Source organism: Narcine bancroftii, chromosome 9, assembly GCF_036971445.1.
Source record: "Narcine bancroftii isolate sNarBan1 chromosome 9, sNarBan1.hap1, whole genome shotgun sequence".
NCBI lineage: Eukaryota > Metazoa > Chordata > Chondrichthyes > Torpediniformes > Narcinidae > Narcine > Narcine bancroftii.
The window spans coordinates 106,456,396-106,478,683 of NC_091477.1; the positions used below are offsets into that span (position 1 = coordinate 106,456,396).

General features: G+C 38.0%; 1 protein-coding gene across 1 annotated transcript in view; it reads left to right on the forward strand.

Annotated features, from left to right (window-relative positions):
- LOC138743596 (serine-rich adhesin for platelets-like) overlaps positions 1–22,288 on the forward strand; it is a 158,012-nt gene that overhangs the window by 78,030 nt on the left and 57,694 nt on the right. The window contains exons 34-45 of the mRNA XM_069899109.1: positions 594–772; positions 2,841–2,976; positions 3,719–3,910; positions 6,858–6,947; positions 9,983–10,161; positions 12,267–12,402; positions 13,134–13,223; positions 16,271–16,462; positions 17,873–17,965; positions 18,822–19,000; positions 21,068–21,203; positions 21,946–22,124. Coding sequence (XP_069755210.1) covers positions 594–772; positions 2,841–2,976; positions 3,719–3,910; positions 6,858–6,947; positions 9,983–10,161; positions 12,267–12,402; positions 13,134–13,223; positions 16,271–16,462; positions 17,873–17,965; positions 18,822–19,000; positions 21,068–21,203; positions 21,946–22,124 — 1,781 coding nt within the window. The remainder of the gene's footprint in view (positions 1–593; positions 773–2,840; positions 2,977–3,718; positions 3,911–6,857; positions 6,948–9,982; positions 10,162–12,266; positions 12,403–13,133; positions 13,224–16,270; positions 16,463–17,872; positions 17,966–18,821; positions 19,001–21,067; positions 21,204–21,945; positions 22,125–22,288) is intronic.

A 22,288-nucleotide genomic window follows, 5' to 3' on the forward strand; every position in this document is an offset into this window, starting at 1 on the left:
CATTGAAAAATTGCACAGATAGAGCACAACTGAGCTCCCAGACTTGAGACAAATATTCAGATGACCAGCAGGATTAAAACTCACTGTACATTTGTATTGGCGTGTCTTTATGTCAACTATCGTAATGATTGAACAGCAATAGCTTTGCCATGTCTCTGATAAATTCAAATGTCAAAAGTGGCTTCACATCAAGAACCAAACATCAGACTGCAGCGATTGGTGCCAAATATACAATCATTAACACACTCAATTTTTTTATTTTCAAAAGTCTTGCGGTCACCTCAGCTACGGTGGCCACTGAAATCTATTCAACGGTTTTTCAAGGACTGACACACAAGTAGGTAACTCTGTAAACTTCACAATTTTGCCCAAATAATCATTCATCAATAGCTGTGATATGGAATTGTTTTAACTTCGAATATTTGCAGTAGGCACAAGGTATTACTCGCAGCATTGCAATTACAAGAACTATTTGTCATACAAAATGAAATGAAATTAATTCACTGTTTTATGGACTGTATAAACAACAGAATAGAGTAGCCTGACCGTGCTGTGATGAACTTTAACTAAACGCTCAGCTTTTCTATTTAAAGGAACTCTATCTACGACAGAAGAAAGTACCTCCTCAGCGGAAAGTACAACGATCAGCTCTTCAACAACGGAACCAACGTCAACGTTGACAGGTAACCTCAATCACCACCGCGGCATTGTATTTGGGCAAGGATGTGTTGCAAATCAGAAAGATATTGCTCCAATTGAATATGATCTTGAAGTATTTTCCAAGAGGACATGTCATCAAAAGGTTATACTGCTCAAAGTCATTCCTGGACGAAAATTCCCTTATGTGCTCTGAAATCTACTGATCAAAAAATTGGACGTTAAAATGTCCATATTAATGCCCGGGGAGGGACATAGCTCGAATCCCTGCGTGATGAAAGCCATGTTAAGTCGTACACTTCAGAGGAGTCACTTCAACAGGGTGGAATGAATTGAGGGATGAAAGATAAATATTCATTGTTCATGTCCCAGCAACTATTGCATTCAATCGTAGGACCTCGCGATCAAGCGAATGGTCACCCCTATTTGATGGGATGTCGCACTGTCTTTTCAATTCTTGCGAGACTATTCTTCTCTGCTTGATTTCCCCATCGGAAATTTCTCTCGTCAAATAGCGTTTCATTACATCCAGAGAGACAACTTGACTTTATCCTCAGCCCAAGTTTTCTCTTCATTTTCTGTATCGGAACAAACCACGACTACCCTGGCTCCTTCAACCATAGCTGCGACAAGTAGTGAAGCAAATGGTAGATTTATACATTAAAAATATCCCCACAATACAATTCAGATTTCTCAGTAGCTTTTTACAGGCTTCCAGATAGACGCTTGAATATGTGGGGAAAGATGGGCTAAGTAACAATGAAATTTTGGTATTTGGCCAATAGCATTAATTATGAGACCTGGGACCTATTCCGGTACAGTTCTGTTCTTCAGTTGTGTTTCCCCACAGTCACAGATGCTCTCAATTCCAGACACAATCGGAAATATTTAACAATTGTTTCTTCAGATTTCTGAAACCCTGATGGAGTCATGATCACTTTAGAGTTCCATGTACCAAAACATTGAACACGTTCCACAAATAATGCATTTTTTCATTTAAACAGCCAATCATCTTGCAAGACGAATGACCTTGGGTGAATTTGCTTTTTGATGTTTTCACATTAGAAAATCTCATGGCAAGAATAAAAATGCCTTTGACATTGCTGTGAAGCGATCAAATTATATATTTACCATGCTTCGTCAAATAACCCAGCAGACTTTCTAGTTAATGTTTATGTGGTCACTGCTGCCATTCATTAACTGTCTCTCATATTCTTTTCAAACAAATTCTACTCTTGTAAAAGACACATACTATTGAAATCTATCCCATCATTCATCAATGGATAAGCAAGAAACAAAAATCCATGCCAAGTCGACAACTTCTACATTTGAATGTTCATTGATATTTCTTGAAGATTCTTCATGGTAAATAAACTTGCAGATCCATGACATCAGTTTCCAATTATGTGAGTGCCATCTGAAATATCCAGCATCAAGAAGGAAATGAAAGTAATTTGAGCAGAGATCTCACCGGAAGAATCAGCTGAATCTATGCATAATCACAGTTTGCTAAGCTGATATGTATTTTAACAATCATTCTTCACATATTTCAAGGAACTACATCCGTGACAACAGAACCAAGTACCTCCACAGAACAATTTACATCTTCGACCTCTTCTTCAACAGAGTCAACATCAATAGTCACAGGTAACTTCAATCATAACCTGCTACTCCAAATGTAGACATGCAATATATTGTAAGAGGAAATTATAGTCTCATTCACATATTCCCTTGTGGAGTTCTGCAAGGCGAGAGATCTTACTGTCATTGGAAAGGATCATCGAGTCAGGCTCATGCTCCGACGTAATGGCAGTTGCATCCAACTTTTGATAGAAGGAAATGACTTGGAATATAATCCTGAGGAGACAGTTGGGAAATATCAGTGTTTAATAAATGCATTTCTCAATTGCAAAAGTCAAATACTCCTGAATATTAACATGCGGATTTCTTGGCATTCACTTCAACCGCTTGCCATTTTCTACAGAGACAAAATGGGGAAACATTTGGTGCATATTACGAAGAGCAAATTTCAACCATTACTCGAGACTGAGGGACATCACAATGTCTTTGAACCTGACCAATTTGTCAGAATGCAATATATAATGTATAGTGTTCTATAATGACTTAAAATTTATTCTTGTTAATTTTCTGCTTGACTCTCTAGTTTACCTCCATTATCATAGAGTGTGAAATGTTATTGCATCCAGATAATTGATGGCTTTAACATCAAGGCAAACCTGACTTCATTTTCACTTTCAGAAACAAGCACGGTCACCACTGCCCCATCTACCACTCCTGGCACAAGCAGCGAGACAACAGGTAGACTCTTGCAACATATGTAACTACCGTTCCGTCTGCCGTCCCAGCCAATCTTTCCTCTTAATGCAACTGACAAACAGTTGCGATGCTTGATTTTTAAAGCTGAAAAGATTCTTCGGCACAGCTAAACACAGTTCCATTCAGTGACTGAATAAAAAATTGCACAGATAGAGCACAACTGAGCTCCCAGACTTGAGACAAATATTCAGATGACCAGCAGGATTAAAACTCACTGTACATTTGTATTGCCGTGTCTTTATGTCAACTATCGTAATGATTGAACAGCAATAGCTTTGCCATGTCTCTGATAAATTCAAATATCAAAAGTGGCTTCACATCAAGAACCAAACATCAGACTGCAGCGATTGGTGCCAAATATACAATCATTAACACACTCAATTTTTTTATTTTCAAAACTCTTGCGGTCACCTCAACTACGGTGGCCACTGAAATCTATTCAATGGTTTTTCAAGGACTGACACACAAGTAGGTAACTCTGTAAACTTCACAATTTTGCCCAAATAATCATTCATCAATGGCTGTGATATGGAATTGTTCCAACTTCGAATATTTGCAGTATGCACAAGGTATTACTCGCCACATTGCAATTACAAGAACAATTTGTCAAACAAAATGAAATGAAATTAATTCACTATTGTATGGACTGTTTAATCAACAAACTAGAGTAGCTTGACCATGCTGTGATGGACTGTAAGTAAACGCTCAGCTTTTCTATTTAAAGGAACTCTATCTACGACAGAAGGAAGTACCTCCTCAGCGGAAAGTACAACGATCAGCTCTTCAACAACGGAACCAACATCAACGTTGACAGGTAACTTCAAGCACCACCGCGGCATTGTATTTGGGCAAGGATGTGTTGCAAATCAGAAAGATATAGCTCCAATTGAATATGATCTTGGAGTATTTTCCAAGAGTACATGTCATCAAAAGGTTATACTGCTCAAAGTCATTCCTCTACGAAAATTCCCTTATGTGCTGTGAAATCCACTGATGAAAAAATTGGACGTTAAAATGTCCATATTAATGCCCGGGGAGGAACATAGCTAGAATCCCTGCGTGATGAAAGCCATGTTAAGTCGTATACTTCAGAGGAGTCACTTCAACAGGGTGGAATTAATTGAGGGATGAATGATAAATATTCATTGTTCATGTCACAGCAACTATTGCATTCAATCGTAGGAGCTCGCGATCATTCGAATGGTCACTCCTATTTGATGGGATGTCGCAGTTTCTTTTCATTTCTTGCGAGACTATTCTTCTCTGCTTGATTTCCCCATCGGAAATTTCTCTCGTCAAATACTGTTTCATTACATCCAGAGAGACAACTTGACTTTATCCTCAGCCCAAGTTTTCTCTTCATTTTCTGTATCGGAACAGACCACGACTACCCTGGCTCCTTCATCCATATCTGCAACAAGTAGTGAAGCTACAAGTAGATTTATACGTTAAAAATATTCCCATAATACAATTCAGATTTCACAGTAGCTTTTTACAATCTTCCAGATAGACGCTTGAATATGTGGGGAAAGATGGGCTAAGTAACAATGAATAATTTAGAAATTTTGGTATTTGGCCAATAGCATTAATTATGAGACCTGGGACCTATTCCGGTACAGTTCTGTTCTTCAGTTGTGTTTCCCCACAGTCACAGATGCTCTCAATTCCAGACACAATCGGAAATACTTGAGAATTGTTTCTTCAGATTTCTGAAACCCTGATTGAGTCATGATCACTTTAGAGTTCCATGTACCAAAACAGTGAACACGTTCCACAAATAATGCATATTTCAGCAATGATTTTTTTTCATTTAAACAACCAATCATCTTGCAAGACGAATGACCTTTGGTGAATTTGCTTTTTGATGTTTTCACATTAGAAAATCTCATCGCAAGAATAAAAATGCCTTTGACATTGCTGTGAAGCAATCAAATTATATATTTACCCTGCATCGTCAAATAACCCAGCAGATTCTCTAGTTAATGTATCTGTTGTGACTGCTGCCAAATCATTAACTGTCTCTCATATCCTTTTCAAATACATTCTACTCTTGTAAAAGACACATAGTATTGAAATCTATCCAATCATTCATCAATGGATAAGCAAGAAACAAAAATCCATGCCAAGTCGACAACTTCTACATTTGAATGTTCATTGATATTTCATGGAGATTCTTCATGTTAAATAAACATGCAGATCCATGACATCAGTTGCCAATTATGTGAGTGCCATCTGAAATATAGAGCATCAGGAAGGAAATGAATGGAATTTGAACAGAGATCTCACCGGAAGAATCAGCTGAATCTATGCAAAATCACAGTTTGCCAGGCTGATATGTATTTTAACAATCATTCTTCACATATTTCAAGGAACTACATCCGTGACAACAGAACCAAGTACCTCCTCAGAGCAATTTACGTCTTCGACCTCTTCTTCAACAGAGTCAACATCAATAGTCACAGGTAACTTCAATCATAACCTACTACTCCAAATGTAGACATGCAATATATTGTAAGAGGAAATTATAGTCTCATTCACATATTCCCTTGTGGAGTTCTGCAAGGAGAGAGATCTGACTGTCATTGGAAAGGATCATCGAGTCAGGCTCATGCTCCGACGTAATGGGAGTTGCATCCAACTTTTGATTGAAGGGAATGAAAGGGATTATAATCCTGAGGAGACAGTTGGGAAATATCAGTGTTTAATAAATGCATTTCTCAATTGCAAAAGTCAAATGCTCCTGAATATTAACATGCGGATTTCTTGGCATTCACTCAAAGCTTGCCATTTTCTACAGAGGCAAAATGGGGAAACATTTGGTGCATATTACAAAGAGCAAAGTTCAACCATTGCTCGAGACTGAGGGACATCACAATGTCTTTGAACCTGACCAATTTGTCAGAATGCAATACATAATGTATAGTGTTCTATAGTGACTTAAAATTTATTCTTGTTAATTTTCTGCTTGACTCTCTAGTTTACCTCCATTATCATAGAGTGAGAAATGTTATTGCATCCAGATAATTGATGGCTTTAACATCAAGGCAAACCTGACTTCATTTTCACTTTCAGAAACAAGCACGGTCACCACTGCCCCATCTACCACTCCTGGCACAAGCAGCGAGACAACAGGTAGACTCTTGCAACATATGTAACTACCGTTCCGTCTGTCGTCCCAGCCAATCTTTCCTCTTCATGCAATTGACAAACAGTTGCGATGCTTGATTTCTAAAGCTGAAAAGATTCTTCAGCACAGCTAAACACAGTTCCATTCAGTGACTGAATGAAAAATTGCACAGATAGAGCAGAAATGAGCCAGCAGACTTGAGACAAAAATATCAGATGACCAGTAGGATTAAGACTCACTCGACATTTATATTGGCGTGTCTTTATGTCAACTATCGTAATGATTGAACAGCAATAGCTTTGCCATGTCTCTGATAAATTCAAATATCAAAAGTGGCTTCACATCAAGAATCAAACATCAGACTGCAGCAATTGGTGCCATATATACAATCATTAAAACACTCAATTTTTTTATTTTCAAAAGTCTTGCGGTCACCTCAACTGCAGTGGCCACTGAAATCTATTCAATGGTTTATCAAGGACTGACACACAAATAGGTAACTCTATAAACTTCACAATTTTGCTCAAATAATCATTCATCAATGGCTGTGATATGGAATTGTTTCAACTTCGAATATTTGCAGTATTACTCGCAACATTGCAATTACAATAACTATTTGTCATACAAATGAAATGAAATTAATTCACTGTTGTATGGACTGTTTAATCAATGGACTAGAGTAGCTTGACCGTGCTGTGATGGACTGTAACTAAACGCTCAGCTTTTCTATTTAAAGGAACTCTATCTACGACAGAAGGAAGTACCTCCTCAGCGGAAAGTACAACTATCAGCTCTTCGACAACGGAACCAACATCAACGTTGACAGGTAATCTCAATCACCACCGCTGCATTGTATTTGGCCAAGCATGTGTTGCAAATCAGAAAGATATCGCTCCAATTGAATATGATCTTGGAGTATTTTCCAAGAGTACATGTCATCAAAAGGTTATACTGCTCAAAGTCAATCCTGTACGAAAATTCCCTTATGTCCTGTGAAATCCACTGATCAAAAAATTGGACGTTAAAATGTCCATATTAATGCCCAGGGAGGAACATAGCTCGAATCCCTGCGTGATGAAAGCCATGTTAAGTCGTATACTTCAGAGGAGTCACTTCAACAGGGTGGAATTAATTGAGGGATGCATGATAAATATTCATTGTTCATGTCACAGCAACTATTGCATTCAATCGTAGGACCTCGCTATCATGCGAATGGGCACTCCTATTTGATGGGATGTCGCACTTTCTTTTCAATTCTTGCGAGACTATTCTTCTCTGCTTGATTTCCCCATCGGAAATTTCTCTCGTCAAATAGTGTTTCATTACAACCAGAGAGACAACTTGACTTTATCCTCAGCCCAAGTTTTCTCTTCATTTTCTGTATCGGAACAGACCACGACTACCCTGGTTCCTTCATCCATATCTGCAACAAGTAGTGAAGCAACAGGTAGATTTATACGTTAAAAATATCCCCACAATACAATTCAGATTTCTCAGTAGCTTTTTACAGTCTTCCAGATAGACGCTTGAATATGTGGGGAAAGATGGGCTAAGTAACAATGAAATTTTGGTATTTGGCCAATAGCATTAATTATGAGACCTGGGACCTATTCCGGTACAGTTCTGTTCTTCGGTTGTGTTTCCCCACAGTCACAGATGCTCTCAATTCCAGACACAATCGGAAATATTTAACAATTGTTTCTTCAGATTTCTGAAACCCCGATGGAGTCATGATCACTTTAGAGTTCCATGTACCAAAACATTGAACACGTTCCACAAATAATGCATTTTTTCATTTAAACAGCCAATCATCTTGCAAGACGAATGACCTTGGGTGAATTTGCTTTTTGATGTTTTCACATTAGAAAATCTCATGGCAAGAATAAAAATGCCTTTGACATTGCTGTGAAGCGATCAAATTATATATTTACCATGCTTCGTCAAATAACCCAGCAGACTTTCTAGTTAATGTTTATGTGGTCACTGCTGCCATTCATTAACTGTCTCTCATATTCTTTTCAAACAAATTCTACTCTTGTAAAAGACACATACTATTGAAATCTATCCCATCATTCATCAATGGATAAGCAAGAAACAAAAATCCATGCCAAGTCGACAACTTCTACATTTGAATGTTCATTGATATTTCATGGAGATTCTTCATGGTAAATAAACATGCAGATCCATGACATCAGTTTCCAATTATGTGAGTGCCATCTGAAATATCCAGCATCAGGAAGGAAATGAAAGTAATTTGAACAGAGATCTCACCGGAAGAATCAGCTGAATCTATGCATAATCACAGTTTGCTAAGCTGATATGTATTTTAACAATCATTCTTCACATATTTCAAGGAACTACATCCGTGACAACAGAACCAAGTACCTCCACAGAACAATTTACATCTTCGACCTCTTCTTCAACAGAGTCAACATCAATAGTCACAGGTAACTTCAATCATAACCTGCTACTCCAAATGTAGACATGCAATATATTGTAAGAGGAAATTATAGTTTCATTCACATATTCCCTTGTGGAGTTCTGCAAGGCGAGAGATCTGACTGTCATTGGAAAGGATCATCGAGTCAGGCTCATGCTCCGACGTAATGGCAGTTGCATCCAACTTTTGATAGAAGGAAATGACTTGGAATATAATCCTGAGGAGACAGTTGGGAAATATCAGTGTTTAATAAATGCATTTCTCAATTGCAAAAGTCAAATACTCCTGAATATTAACATGCGGATTTCTTGGCATTCACTTCAACCGCTTGCCATTTTCTACAGAGACAAAATGTGGAAACATTTGGTGCATATTACGAAGAGCAAATTTCAACCATTGCTCGAGACTGAGGGACATCACAATGTCTTTGAACCTGACCAATTTGTCAGAATGCAATATATAATGTATAGTGTTCTATAATGACTTAAAATTTATTCTTGTTAATTTTCTGCTTGACTCTCTAGTTTACCTCCATTATCATAGAGTGTGAAATGTTATTGCATCCAGATAATTGATGGCTTTAACATCAAGGCAAACCTGACTTCATTTTCACTTTCAGAAACAAGCACGGTCACCACTGCCCCATCTACCACTCCTGGCACAAGCAGCGAGACAACAGGTAGACTCTTGCAACATATGTAACTACCGTTCCGTCTGCCGTCCCAGCCAATCTTTCCTCTTCATGCAATTGACAAACAGTTGTAATGCTTGATTTTTAAAGCTGAAAAGATTCTTCAGCACAGCTAAACACAGTTCCATTCATTGACTCATTGAAAAATTGCACAGATAGAGCACAACTGAGCTCCCAGACTTGAGACAAATATTCACATGACCAGCAGGATTAAAACTCACTGTACATTTGTATTGGCGTGTCTTTATGTCAACTATCGTAATGATTGAACAGCAATAGCTTTGCCATGTCTCTGATAAATTCAAATGTCAAAAGTGGCTTCACATCAAGAACCAAACATCAGACTGCAGCGATTGGTGCCAAATATACAATCATTAACACACTCAATTTTTTTATTTTCAAAAGTCTTGCGGTCACCTCAGCTACGGTGGCCACTGAAATCTATTCAACGGTTTTTCAAGGACTGACACACAAGTAGATAACTCTGTAAACTTCACAATTTTGCCCAAATAATCATTCATCAATAGCTGTGATATGGAATTGTTCCAACTTCGAATATTTGCAGTATGCACAAGGTATTACTCGCCACATTGCAATTACAAGAACAATTTGTCATACAAAATGAAATGAAATTAATTCACTGTTTTATGGACTGTATAAACAACAGAATAGAGTAGCCTGACCGTGCTGTGATGAACTTTAACTAAACGCTCAGCTTTTCTATTTAAAGGAACTCTATCTACGACAGAAGAAAGTACCTCCTCAGCGGAAAGTACAACGATCAGCTCTTCGACAACGGAACCAACATCAACGTTGACAGGTAACCTCAATCACCACCGCGGCATTGTATTTGGGCAAGGATGTGTTGCAAATCAGAAAGATATTGCTCCAATTGAATATGATCTTGAAGTATTTTCCAAGAGGACATGTCATCAAAAGGTTATACTGCTCAAAGTCATTCCTGGACGAAAATTCCCTTATGTGCTCTGAAATCTACTGATCAAAAAATTGGACGTTAAAATGTCCATATTAATGCCCGGGGAGGGACATAGGTCGATCCCTGCGTGATGAAAGCCATGTTAAGTCGTACACTTCAGAGGAGTCACTTCAACAGGGTGGAATGAATTGAGGGATGAAAGATAAATATTCATTGTTCATGTCCCAGCAACTATTGCATTCAATCGTAGGACCTCGCGATCAAGCGAATGGTCACCCCTATTTGATGGGATGTCGCACTGTCTTTTCAATTCTTGCGAGACTATTCTTCTCTGCTTGATTTCCCCATCGGAAATTTCTCTCGTCAAATAGCGTTTCATTACATCCAGAGAGACAACTTGACTTTATCCTCAGCCCAAGTTTTCTCTTCATTTTCTGTATCGGAACAAACCACGACTACCCTGGCTCCTTCAACCATATCTGCGACAAGTAGTGAAGCAAAAGGTAGATTTATACATTAAAAATATCCCCACAATACAATTCAGATTTCTCAGTAGCTTTTTACAATCTTCCAGATAGACGCTTGAATATGTGGGGAAAGATGGGCTAAGTAACAATGAATAACTTAGAAATTTTGGTATTTGGCCAATAGCCAAATATGAGACCTGGGACCTATTCCGGTACAGTTCTGTTCTTCAGTTGTGTTTCCCCACAGTCACAGATGCTCTCAATTCCAGACACAATCGGAAATACTTGAGAATTGTTTCTTCAGATTTCTGAAACCCTGATGGAGTCATGATCACTTTAGAGTTCCATGTACCAAAACAGTGAACACGTTCCACAAATAATGCATATTTCAGCAATGATTTTTTTTCATTTAAACAACCAATCATCTTGCAAGACGAATGACCTTTGGTGAATTTGCTTTTTGATGTTTTCACATTAGAAAATCTCATCGCAAGAATAAAAATGCCTTTGACATTGCTGTGAAGCAATCAAATTATATATTTACCCTGCATCGTCAAATAACCCAGCAGATTCTCTAGTTAATGTATCTGTTGTGACTGCTGTCAAATCATTAACCGTCTCTCATATCCTTTTCAAACACATTCTACTCGTGTAAAAGACACATACTTCATTCATCAATGGATAAGCAAGAAACAAAAATCCATGCCAAGTCGACAACTTCTACATTTGAATGTTCATTGATATTTCATGGAGATTCTTCATGTTAAATAAACATGCAGATCCATGACATCAGTTGCCAATTATGTGAGTGCCATCTGAAATATAGAGCCAATTATGTGAGTGCCATCTGAAATATAGAGCATCAGGAAGGAAATGAATGGAATTTGAACAGAGATCTCACCGGAAGAATCAGCTGAATCTATGCAAAATCACAGTTTGCCAGGCTGATAGTATTTTAACAATCATTCTTCACATATTTCAAGGAACTACATCCGTGACAACAGAACCAAGTACCTCCTCAGAGCAATTTACGTCTTCGACCTCTTCTTCAACAGAGTCAACATCAATAGTCACAGGTAACTTCAATCATAACCTACTACTCCAAATGTAGACATGCAATATATTGTAAGAGGAAATTATAGTCTCATTCACATATTCCCTTGTGGAGTTCTGCAAGGAGAGAGATCTGACTGTCATTGGAAAGGATCATCGAGTCAGGCTCATGCTCCGACGTAATGGGAGTTGCATCCAACTTTTGATTGAAGGGAATGAAAGGGATTATAATCCTGAGGAGACAGTTGGGAAATATCAGTGTTTAATAAATGCATTTCTCAATTGCAAAAGTCAAATGCTCCTGAATATTAACATGCGGATTTCTTGGCATTCACTCAAAGCTTGCCATTTTCTACAGAGGCAAAATGGGGAAACATTTGGTGCATATTACGAAGAGCAAAGTTCAACCATTGCTCGAGACTGAGGGACATCACAATGTCTTTGAACCTGACCAATTTGTCAGAATGCAATATATAATGTATAGTGTTCTATAATGACTTAAAATTTATTCTTGTTAATTTTCTGCTTGACTCTCTAGTTTACCTCCATTATCATAGAGTGAGAAATGTTATTGCATCCAGATAATTGATGGCTTTAACATCAAGGCAAACCTGACTTCATTTTCACTTTCAGAAACAAGCACGGTCACCACTGCCCCATCTACCACTCCTGGCACAAGCAGCGAGACAACAGGTAGACTCTTGCAACATATGTAACTACCGTTCCGTCTGTCGTCCCAGCCAATCTTTCCTCTTCATGCAATTGACAAACAGTTGCGATGCTTGATTTCTAAAGCTGAAAAGATTCTTCAGCACAGCTAAACACAGTTCCATTCAGTGACTGAATGAAAAATTGCACAGATAGAGCAGAAATGAGCCAGCAGACTTGAGACAAAAATATCAGATGACCAGTAGGATTAAGACTCACTCGACATTTATATTGGCGTGTCTTTATGTCAACTATCGTAATGATTGAACAGCAATAGCTTTGCCATGTCTCTGATAAATTCAAATATCAAAAGTGGCTTCACATCAAGAATCAAACATCAGACTGCAGCAATTGGTGCCATATATACAATCATTAAAACACTCAATTTTTTTATTTTCAAAAGTCTTGCGGTCACCTCAACTGCAGTGGCCACTGAAATCTATTCAATGGTTTATCAAGGACTGACACACAAATAGGTAACTCTATAAACTTCACAATTTTGCTCAAATAATCATTCATCAATGGCTGTGATATGGAATTGTTTCAACTTCGAATATTTGCAGTATTACTCGCAACATTGCAATTACAATAACTATTTGTCATACAAATGAAATGAAATTAATTCACTGTTGTATGGACTGTTTAATCAATGGACTAGAGTAGCTTGACCGTGCTGTGATGGACTGTAACTAAACGCTCAGCTTTTCTATTTAAAGGAACTCTATCTACGACAGAAGGAAGTACCTCCTCAGCGGAAAGTACAACTATCAGCTCTTCGACAACGGAACCAACATCAACGTTGACAGGTAATCTCAATCACCACCGCTGCATTGTATTTGGCCAAGCATGTGTTGCAAATCAGAAAGATATCGCTCCAATTGAATATGATCTTGGAGTATTTTCCAAGAGTACATGTCATCAAAAGGTTATACTGCTCAAAGTCAATCCTGTACGAAAATTCCCTTATGTCCTGTGAAATCCACTGATCAAAAAATTGGACGTTAAAATGTCCATATTAATGCCCGGGGAGGAACATAGCTCGAATCCCTGCGTGATGAAAGCCATGTTAAGTCGTATACTTCAGAGGAGTCACTTCAACAGGGTGGAATTAATTGAGGGATGCATGATAAATATTCATTGTTCATGTCACAGCAACTATTGCATTCAATCGTAGGACCTCGCTATCATGCGAATGGGCACTCCTATTTGATGGGATGTCGCACTTTCTTTTCAATTCTTGCGAGACTATTCTTCTCTGCTTGATTTCCCCATCGGAAATTTCTCTCGTCAAATAGTGTTTCATTACAACCAGAGAGACAACTTGACTTTATCCTCAGCCCAAGTTTTCTCTTCATTTTCTGTATCGGAACAGACCACGACTACCCTGGTTCCTTCATCCATATCTGCAACAAGTAGTGAAGCAACAGGTAGATTTATACGTTAAAAATATCCCCACAATACAATTCAGATTTCTCAGTAGCTTTTTACAGTCTTCCAGATAGACGCTTGAATATGCGGGGAAAGATGGGCTAAGTAACAATGAATAACTTAGAAATTTTGGTATTTGGCCAATAGCCAAATATGAGACCTGGGACCTATTCCGGTACAGTTCTGTTCTTCAGTTGTGTTTCCCCACAGTCACAGATGCTCTCAATTCCAGACACAATCGGAAATACTTGAGAATTGTTTCTTCAGATTTCTGAAACCCTGATTGAGTCATGATCACTTTAGAGTTCCATGTACCAAAACAGTGAACACGTTCCACAAATAATGCATATTTCAGCAATGATTTTTTTTCATTTAAACAACCAATCATCTTACAAGACGAATGACCTTGGGTGAATTTGCTTTTTGATGTTTTCACATTAGAAAATCTCATCGCAAGAATAAAAATGCCTTTGACATTGCTGTGAAGTAATCAAATTATATATTTACCCTGCTTCGTCAAATAACCCAGCAGATCTCTAGTTAATGTATCTGTTGTGACTGCTGCCAAATCATTAACTGTCTCTCATATCCTTTTCAAATACATTCTACTCTTGTAAAAGACACATACTATTGAAATCTATCCCATCATTCATCAATGGATAAGCAAGAAACAAAAATCCATGCCAAGTCGACAACTTCTACATTTGAATGTTCATTGATATTTCATGGAGATTCTTCATGGTAAATAAACATGCAGATCCATGACATCAGTTGCCAATTATGTGAGTGCCATCTGAAATATCCAGAATCAGGAAGGATATGAATGGAATTTGAACAGAGATCTCACCGGAAGAATCAGCTGAATCTATGCAAAATCACAGTTTGCCAGGCTGATATGTATTTTAACAATCATTCTTCACATATTTCAAGGAACTACATCCGTGACAACAGAACCAAGTACCTCCTCAGAGCCATTTACATCTTCGACCTCTTCTTCAACAGAGTCAACATCAATAGTCACAGGTAACTTCAATCATAACCTGCTACTCCAAATGTAGACATGCAATATATTGTAAGAGGAAATTATAGTCTCATTCACATATTCCCTTGTGGATTCTGCAAGGAGAGAGATCTGACTGTCATTGGAAAGGATCATCGAGTCAGGCTCATGCTCCGACGTAATGGCAGTTGCATCCAACTTTTGATTGAAGGGAATGACTGGGAATATAATCCTGAGGAGACAGTTGGGAAATATCAGTGTTTAATAAATGCATTTCTCAATTGCAAAAGTCAAATACTCCTGAATATTAACATGCGGATTTCTTGGCATTCACTTCAACCGCTTGCCATTTTCTACAGAGGCAAAATGGGGAAACATTTGGTGCATATTACGAAGAGCAAATTTCAACCATTGCTCGAGACTGAGGGACATCACAATGTCTTTGAACCTGACCAATTTGTCAGAATGCAATATATAATGTATAGTGTTCTATAGTGACTTAAAATTTATTCTTGTTAATTTTCTGCTTGACTCTCTAGTTTACCTCCATTATCATAGAGTGAGAAATGTTATTGCATCCAGATAATTGATGGCTTTAACATCAAGGCAAACCTGACTTCATTTTCACTTTCAGAAACAAGCACGGTCACCACTGCCCCATCTACCACTCCTGGCACAAGCAGCGAGACAACAGGTAGACTCTTGCAACATATGTAACTACCGTTCCGTCTGTCGTCCCAGCCAATCTTTCCTCTTCATGCAATTGACAAACAGTTGCGATGCTTGATTTTTAAAGCTGAAAAGATTCTTCAGCACAGCTAAACACAGTTCCATTCAGTGACTGAATGAAAAATTGCACAGATAGAGCAGAAATGAGCCAGCAGACTTGAGACAAAAATATCAGATGACAAGTAGGATTAAGACTCACTCGACATTTATATTGGCGTGTCTTTATGTCAACTATCGTAATGATTGAACAGCAATAGCTTTGCCATGTCTCTGATAAATTCAAATATCAAAAGTGGCTTCACATCAAGAACCAAACATCAGACTGCAGCGATTGGTGCCATATATACAATCATTAAAACACTCAATTTTTTTATTTTCAAAAGTCTTGCGGTCACCTCAACTACAGTGGCCACTGAAATCTATTCAATGGTTTATCAAGGACTGACACACAAATAGGTAACTCTATAAACATCACAATTTTGCTCAAATAATCATTCATCAATGGCTGTGATATGGAATTGTTTCAACTTCGAATATTTGCAGTGTTACTCGCAACATTGCAATTAGAATAACTATTTGTCATACAAATGAAATGAAATTAATTCACTGTTGTATGGACTGTTTAATCAATGGACTAGAGTAGCTTGACCGTGCTGTGTTGGACTGTAACTAAACGCTCAGCTTTTCTATTTAAAGGAACTCTATCTACGACAGAAGGAAGTACCTCCTCAGCGGAAAGTACAACTATCAGCTCTTCGACAACGGAACCAACATCAACGTTGACAGGTAATCTCAATCACCACCGCGGCATTGTATTTGGCCAAGGATGTGTTGCAAATCAGAAAGATATCGCTCCAATTGAATATGATCTTGGAGTATTTTCCAAGAGTACATGTCATCAAAAGGTTATACTGCTCAAATTCATTCCTGTACGAAAATTCCCTTATGTGCTGTGAAATCCACTGATCAAAAAATTGGACGTTAAAATGTCCATATTAATGCCCGGGGAGGAACATAGCTCGAATCCCTGCGTGATGAAAGCCATGTTAAGTCGTATACTTCAGAGGAGTCACTTCAACATGGTGGAATTAATTGAGGGATGAATGATTGTTCATGTCACAGCAACTATTGCATTCAATCGTAGGACCTCGTGATCATGCGAATGGTCACTCCTATTTGATGGGTTGTCGCAGTTTCTTTTCAATTTTTGCGAGACTATTCTTCTCTGCTTGATTTCCCCATCGGAAATTTCTCTCGTCAAAGAGTGTTTCATTACATCCAGAGAGACAACTTGACTTTATCCTCAGCCCAAGTTTACTCTTCATTTTCTGTATCGGAACAGACCACGACAACCTTGGCTCCTTCATCCATATCTGCAACAAGAAGTGAAGCAACAGGTAGATTTATACATTAAAAATATCCCCACAATACAATTCAGATTTCTCAGTAGCTTTTTACAGGCTTCCAGATAGACGCTTGAATATGTGGGGAAAGATGGGCTAAGTAACAATGAATAACTTTGAAATTTTGGTATTTGGCCAATAGTATTAATTATGAGATCTGGGACTTATTCCGGTACAGTTCTGTTCTTCAGTTGTGTTTCCCCACAGTCACAGATGCTCTAAATTGCAGACACAATCGGAAATACTTGAGAATTGTTTCTTCAGATTTCTGAAACCCTGATCACTTTAGAGTTCCATGTACCAAAACAATGAACACGTTCCACAAATAATGCATATTTCAGCAATGATTTTTTTTCATTTAAACAACCAATCATCTTGCAAGACGAATGACCTTGGGTCAATTTGCTTTTTGATGTTTTCACATTAGAAAATCTCATCGCAAGAATAAAAATGCCTTTGACATTGCTGTGAAGTAATCAAATTATATATTTACCCTGCAGATAACCCAGCAGATTTTCTAGTTAATGTATATGTGGTGACTGCTGCCAAATCATTAACCGTCTCTCATATCCTTTTCAAACACATTCTACTCGTGTAAAAGACACATACTTCATTCATCAATGGATAAGCAACAAACAAAAATCCATGCCAAGTCGACAACTTCTACATTTGAATGTTCATTGATATTTCATGGAGATTCTTCATGGTAAATAAACATGCAGATCCATGACATCAGTTGCCAATTATGTGAGCGCAATCTGAAATATCCAGCATCAGGAAGGAAATGAAAGGAATTTGAACAGAGTTCTCACCGGAAGAATCAGCTGAATCTATGCAAAATGACAGTTTGCCAGGCTGATATGTATTTTAACAATCATTCTTCATATATTTCAAGGAACTACATCCGTGACAACAGAACCAAGTACCTCCACAGAGCGATTTACATCTTCGACCTCTTCTTCAATAGAGTCAGCATCAATAGTTACAGGTAACTTCAATCATAACCTGCTACTCCAAATGTAGACATACAATTCATTGTAATACGATAACAAAGACCCATTCACATAATCAAGTGTGGAATTCGGCAAGGTGAGAGATCTGCCAGTCATCAGACAGGATATGTAACTACCGATCTGTGTGCCGTTCCAGCCAACCTTTCATTTTAATGCAATTGACAAACAGTTGCGATGCTTGATTTTTAAAGCTGAAAAGATTCTTCAGCACAGCTAAACACAGTTCCATTCAGTGACTCATTGAAAAATTGCACAGATAGAGCACAACTGAGCTCCCAGACTTGAGACAAATATTCAGATGACCAGCAGGATTAAAACTCACTGTACATTTGTATTGGCGTGTCTTTATGTCAACTATCGTAATGATTGAACAGCAATAGCTTTGCCATGTCTCTGATAAATTCAAATGTCAAAAGTGGCTTCACATCAAGAACCAAACATCAGACTGCAGCGATTGGTGCCAAATATACAATCATTAACACACTCAATTTTTTTATTTTCAAAAGTCTTGCGGTCACCTCAGCTACGGTGGCCACTGAAATCTATTCAACGGTTTTTCAAGGACTGACACACAAGTAGATAACTCTGTAAACTTCACAATTTTGCCCAAATAATCATTCATCAATAGCTGTGATATGGAATTGTTCCAACTTCGAATATTTGCAGTATGCACAAGGTATTACTCGCCACATTGCAATTACAAGAACAATTTGTCATACAAAATGAAATAAAATTAATTCACTGTTTTATGGACTGTATAAACAACAGAATAGAGTAGCCTGACCGTGCTGTGATGAACTTTAACTAAACGCTCAGCTTTTCTATTTAAAGGAACTCTATCTACGACAGAAGAAAGTACCTCCTCAGCGGAAAGTACAACGATCAGCTCTTCAACAACGGAACCAACATCAACGTTGACAGGTAACCTCAATCACCACCGCGGCATTGTATTTGGGCAAGGATGTGTTGCAAATCAGAAAGATATTGCTCCAATTGAATATGCTCTTGAAGTATTTTCCAAGAGGACATGTCATCAAAAGGTTATACTGCTCAAAGTCATTCCTGGACGAAAATTCCCTTATGTGCTCTGAAATCTACTGATCAAAAAATTGGACGTTAAAATGTACATATTAATGCCCGGGGAGGGACATAGGTCGATCCCTGCGTGATGAAAGCCATGTTAAGTCGTACACTTCAGAGGAGTCACTTCAACAGGGTGGAATGAATTGAGGGATGAAAGATAAATATTCATTGTTCATGTCCCAGCAACTATTGCATTCAATCGTAGGACCTCGCGATCAAGCGAATGGTCACCCCTATTTGATGGGATGTCGCACTGTCTTTTCAATTCTTGCGAGACTATTCTTCTCTGCTTGATTTCCCCATCGGAAATTTCTCTCGTCAAATAGCGTTTCATTACATCCAGAGAGACAACTTGACTTTATCCTCAGCCCAAGTTTTCTCTTCATTTTCTGTATCGGAACAAACCACGACTACCCTGGCTCCTTCAACCATATCTGCGACAAGTAGTGAAGCAAAAGGTAGATTTATACATTAAAAATATCCCCACAATACAATTCAGATTTCTCAGTAGCTTTTTACAGGCTTCCAGATAGACGCTTGAATATGTGGGGAAAGATGGGCTAAGTAACAATGAAATTTTGGTATTTGGCCAATAGCATTAATTATGAGACCTGGGACCTATTCCGGTACAGTTCTGTTCTTCAGTTGTGTTTCCCCACAGTCACAGATGCTCTCAATTCCAGACACAATCGGAAATATTTAACAATTGTTTCTTCAGATTTCTGAAACCCCGATGGAGTCATGATCACTTTAGAGTTCCATGTACCAAAACATTGAACACGTTCCACAAATAATGCATTTTTTCATTTAAACAGCCAATCATCTTGCAAGACGAATGACCTTGGGTGAATTTGCTTTTTGATGTTTTCACATTAGAAAATCTCATGGCAAGAATAAAAATGCCTTTGACATTGCTGTGAAGCGATCAAATTATATATTTACCATGCTTCGTCAAATAACCCAGCAGACTTTCTAGTTAATGTTTATGTGGTCACTGCTGCCATTCATTAACTGTCTCTCATATTCTTTTCAAACAAATTCTACTCTTGTAAAAGACACATACTATTGAAATCTATCCCATCATTCATCAATGGATAAGCAAGAAACAAAAATCCATGCCAAGTCGACAACTTCTACATTTGAATGTTCATTGATATTTCATGGAGATTCTTCATGGTAAATAAACATGCAGATCCATGACATCAGTTTCCAATTATGTGAGTGCCATCTGAAATATCCAGCATCAGGAAGGAAATGAAAGTAATTTGAACAGAGATCTCACCGGAAGAATCAGCTGAATCTATGCATAATCACAGTTTGCTAAGCTGATATGTATTTTAACAATCATTCTTCACATATTTCAAGGAACTACATCCGTGACAACAGAACCAAGTACCTCCACAGAACAATTTACATCTTCGACCTCTTCTTCAACAGAGTCAACATCAATAGTCACAGGTAACTTCAATCATAACCTGCTACTCCAAATGTAGACATGCAATATATTGTAAGAGGAAATTATAGTTTCATTCACATATTCCCTTGTGGAGTTCTGCAAGGCGAGAGATCTGACTGTCATTGGAAAGGATCATCGAGTCAGGCTCATGCTCCGACGTAATGGCAGTTGCATCCAACTTTTGATAGAAGGAAATGACTTGGAATATAATCCTGAGGAGACAGTTGGGAAATATCAGTGTTTAATAAATGCATTTCTCAATTGCAAAAGTCAAATACTCCTGAATATTAACATGCGGATTTCTTGGCATTCACTTCAACCGCTTGCCATTTTCTACAGAGACAAAATGTGGAAACATTTGGTGCATATTACGAAGAGCAAATTTCAACCATTGCTCGAGACTGAGGGACATCACAATGTCTTTGAACCTGACCAATTTGTCAGAATGCAATATATAATGTATAGTGTTCTATAATGACTTAAAATTTATTCTTGTTAATTTTCTGCTTGACTCTCTAGTTTACCTCCATTATCATAGAGTGTGAAATGTTATTGCATCCAGATAATTGATGGCTTTAACATCAAGGCAAACCTGACTTCATTTTCACTTTCAGAAACAAGCACGGTCACCACTGCCCCATCTACCACTCCTGGCACAAGCAGCGAGACAACAGGTAGACTCTTGCAACATATGTAACTACCGTTCCGTCTGCCGTCCCAGCCAATCTTTCCTCTTCATGCAATTGACAAACAGTTGTAATGCTTGATTTTTAAAGCTGAAAAGATTCTTCAGCACAGCTAAACACAGTTCCATTCATTGACTCATTGAAAAATTGCACAGATAGAGCACAACTGAGCTCCCAGACTTGAGACAAATATTCACATGACCAGCAGGATTAAAACTCACTGTACATTTGTATTGGCGTGTCTTTATGTCAACTATCGTAATGATTGAACAGCAATAGCTTTGCCATGTCTCTGATAAATTCAAATGTCAAAAGTGGCTTCACATCAAGAACCAAACATCAGACTGCAGCGATTGGTGCCAAATATACAATCATTAACACACTCAATTTTTTTATTTTCAAAAGTCTTGCGGTCACCTCAGCTACGGTGGCCACTGAAATCTATTCAACGGTTTTTCAAGGACTGACACACAAGTAGATAACTCTGTAAACTTCACAATTTTGCCCAAATAATCATTCATCAATAGCTGTGATATGGAATTGTTCCAACTTCGAATATTTGCAGTATGCACAAGGTATTACTCGCCACATTGCAATTACAAGAACAATTTGTCATACAAAATGAAATGAAATTAATTCACTGTTTTATGGACTGTATAAACAACAGAATAGAGTAGCCTGACCGTGCTGTGATGAACTTTAACTAAACGCTCAGCTTTTCTATTTAAAGGAACTCTATCTACGACAGAAGAAAGTACCTCCTCAGCGGAAAGTACAACGATCAGCTCTTCAACAACGGAACCAACATCAACGTTGACAGGTAACCTCAATCACCACCGCGGCATTGTATTTGGGCAAGGATGTGTTGCAAATCAGAAAGATATTGCTCCAATTGAATATGATCTTGAAGTATTTTCCAAGAGGACATGTCATCAAAAGGTTATACTGCTCAAAGTCATTCCTGGACAAAAATTCCCTTATGTGCTCTGAAATCTACTGATCAAAAAATTGGACGTTAAAATGTCCATATTAATGCCCGGGGAGGGACATAGGTCGATCCCTGCGTGATGAAA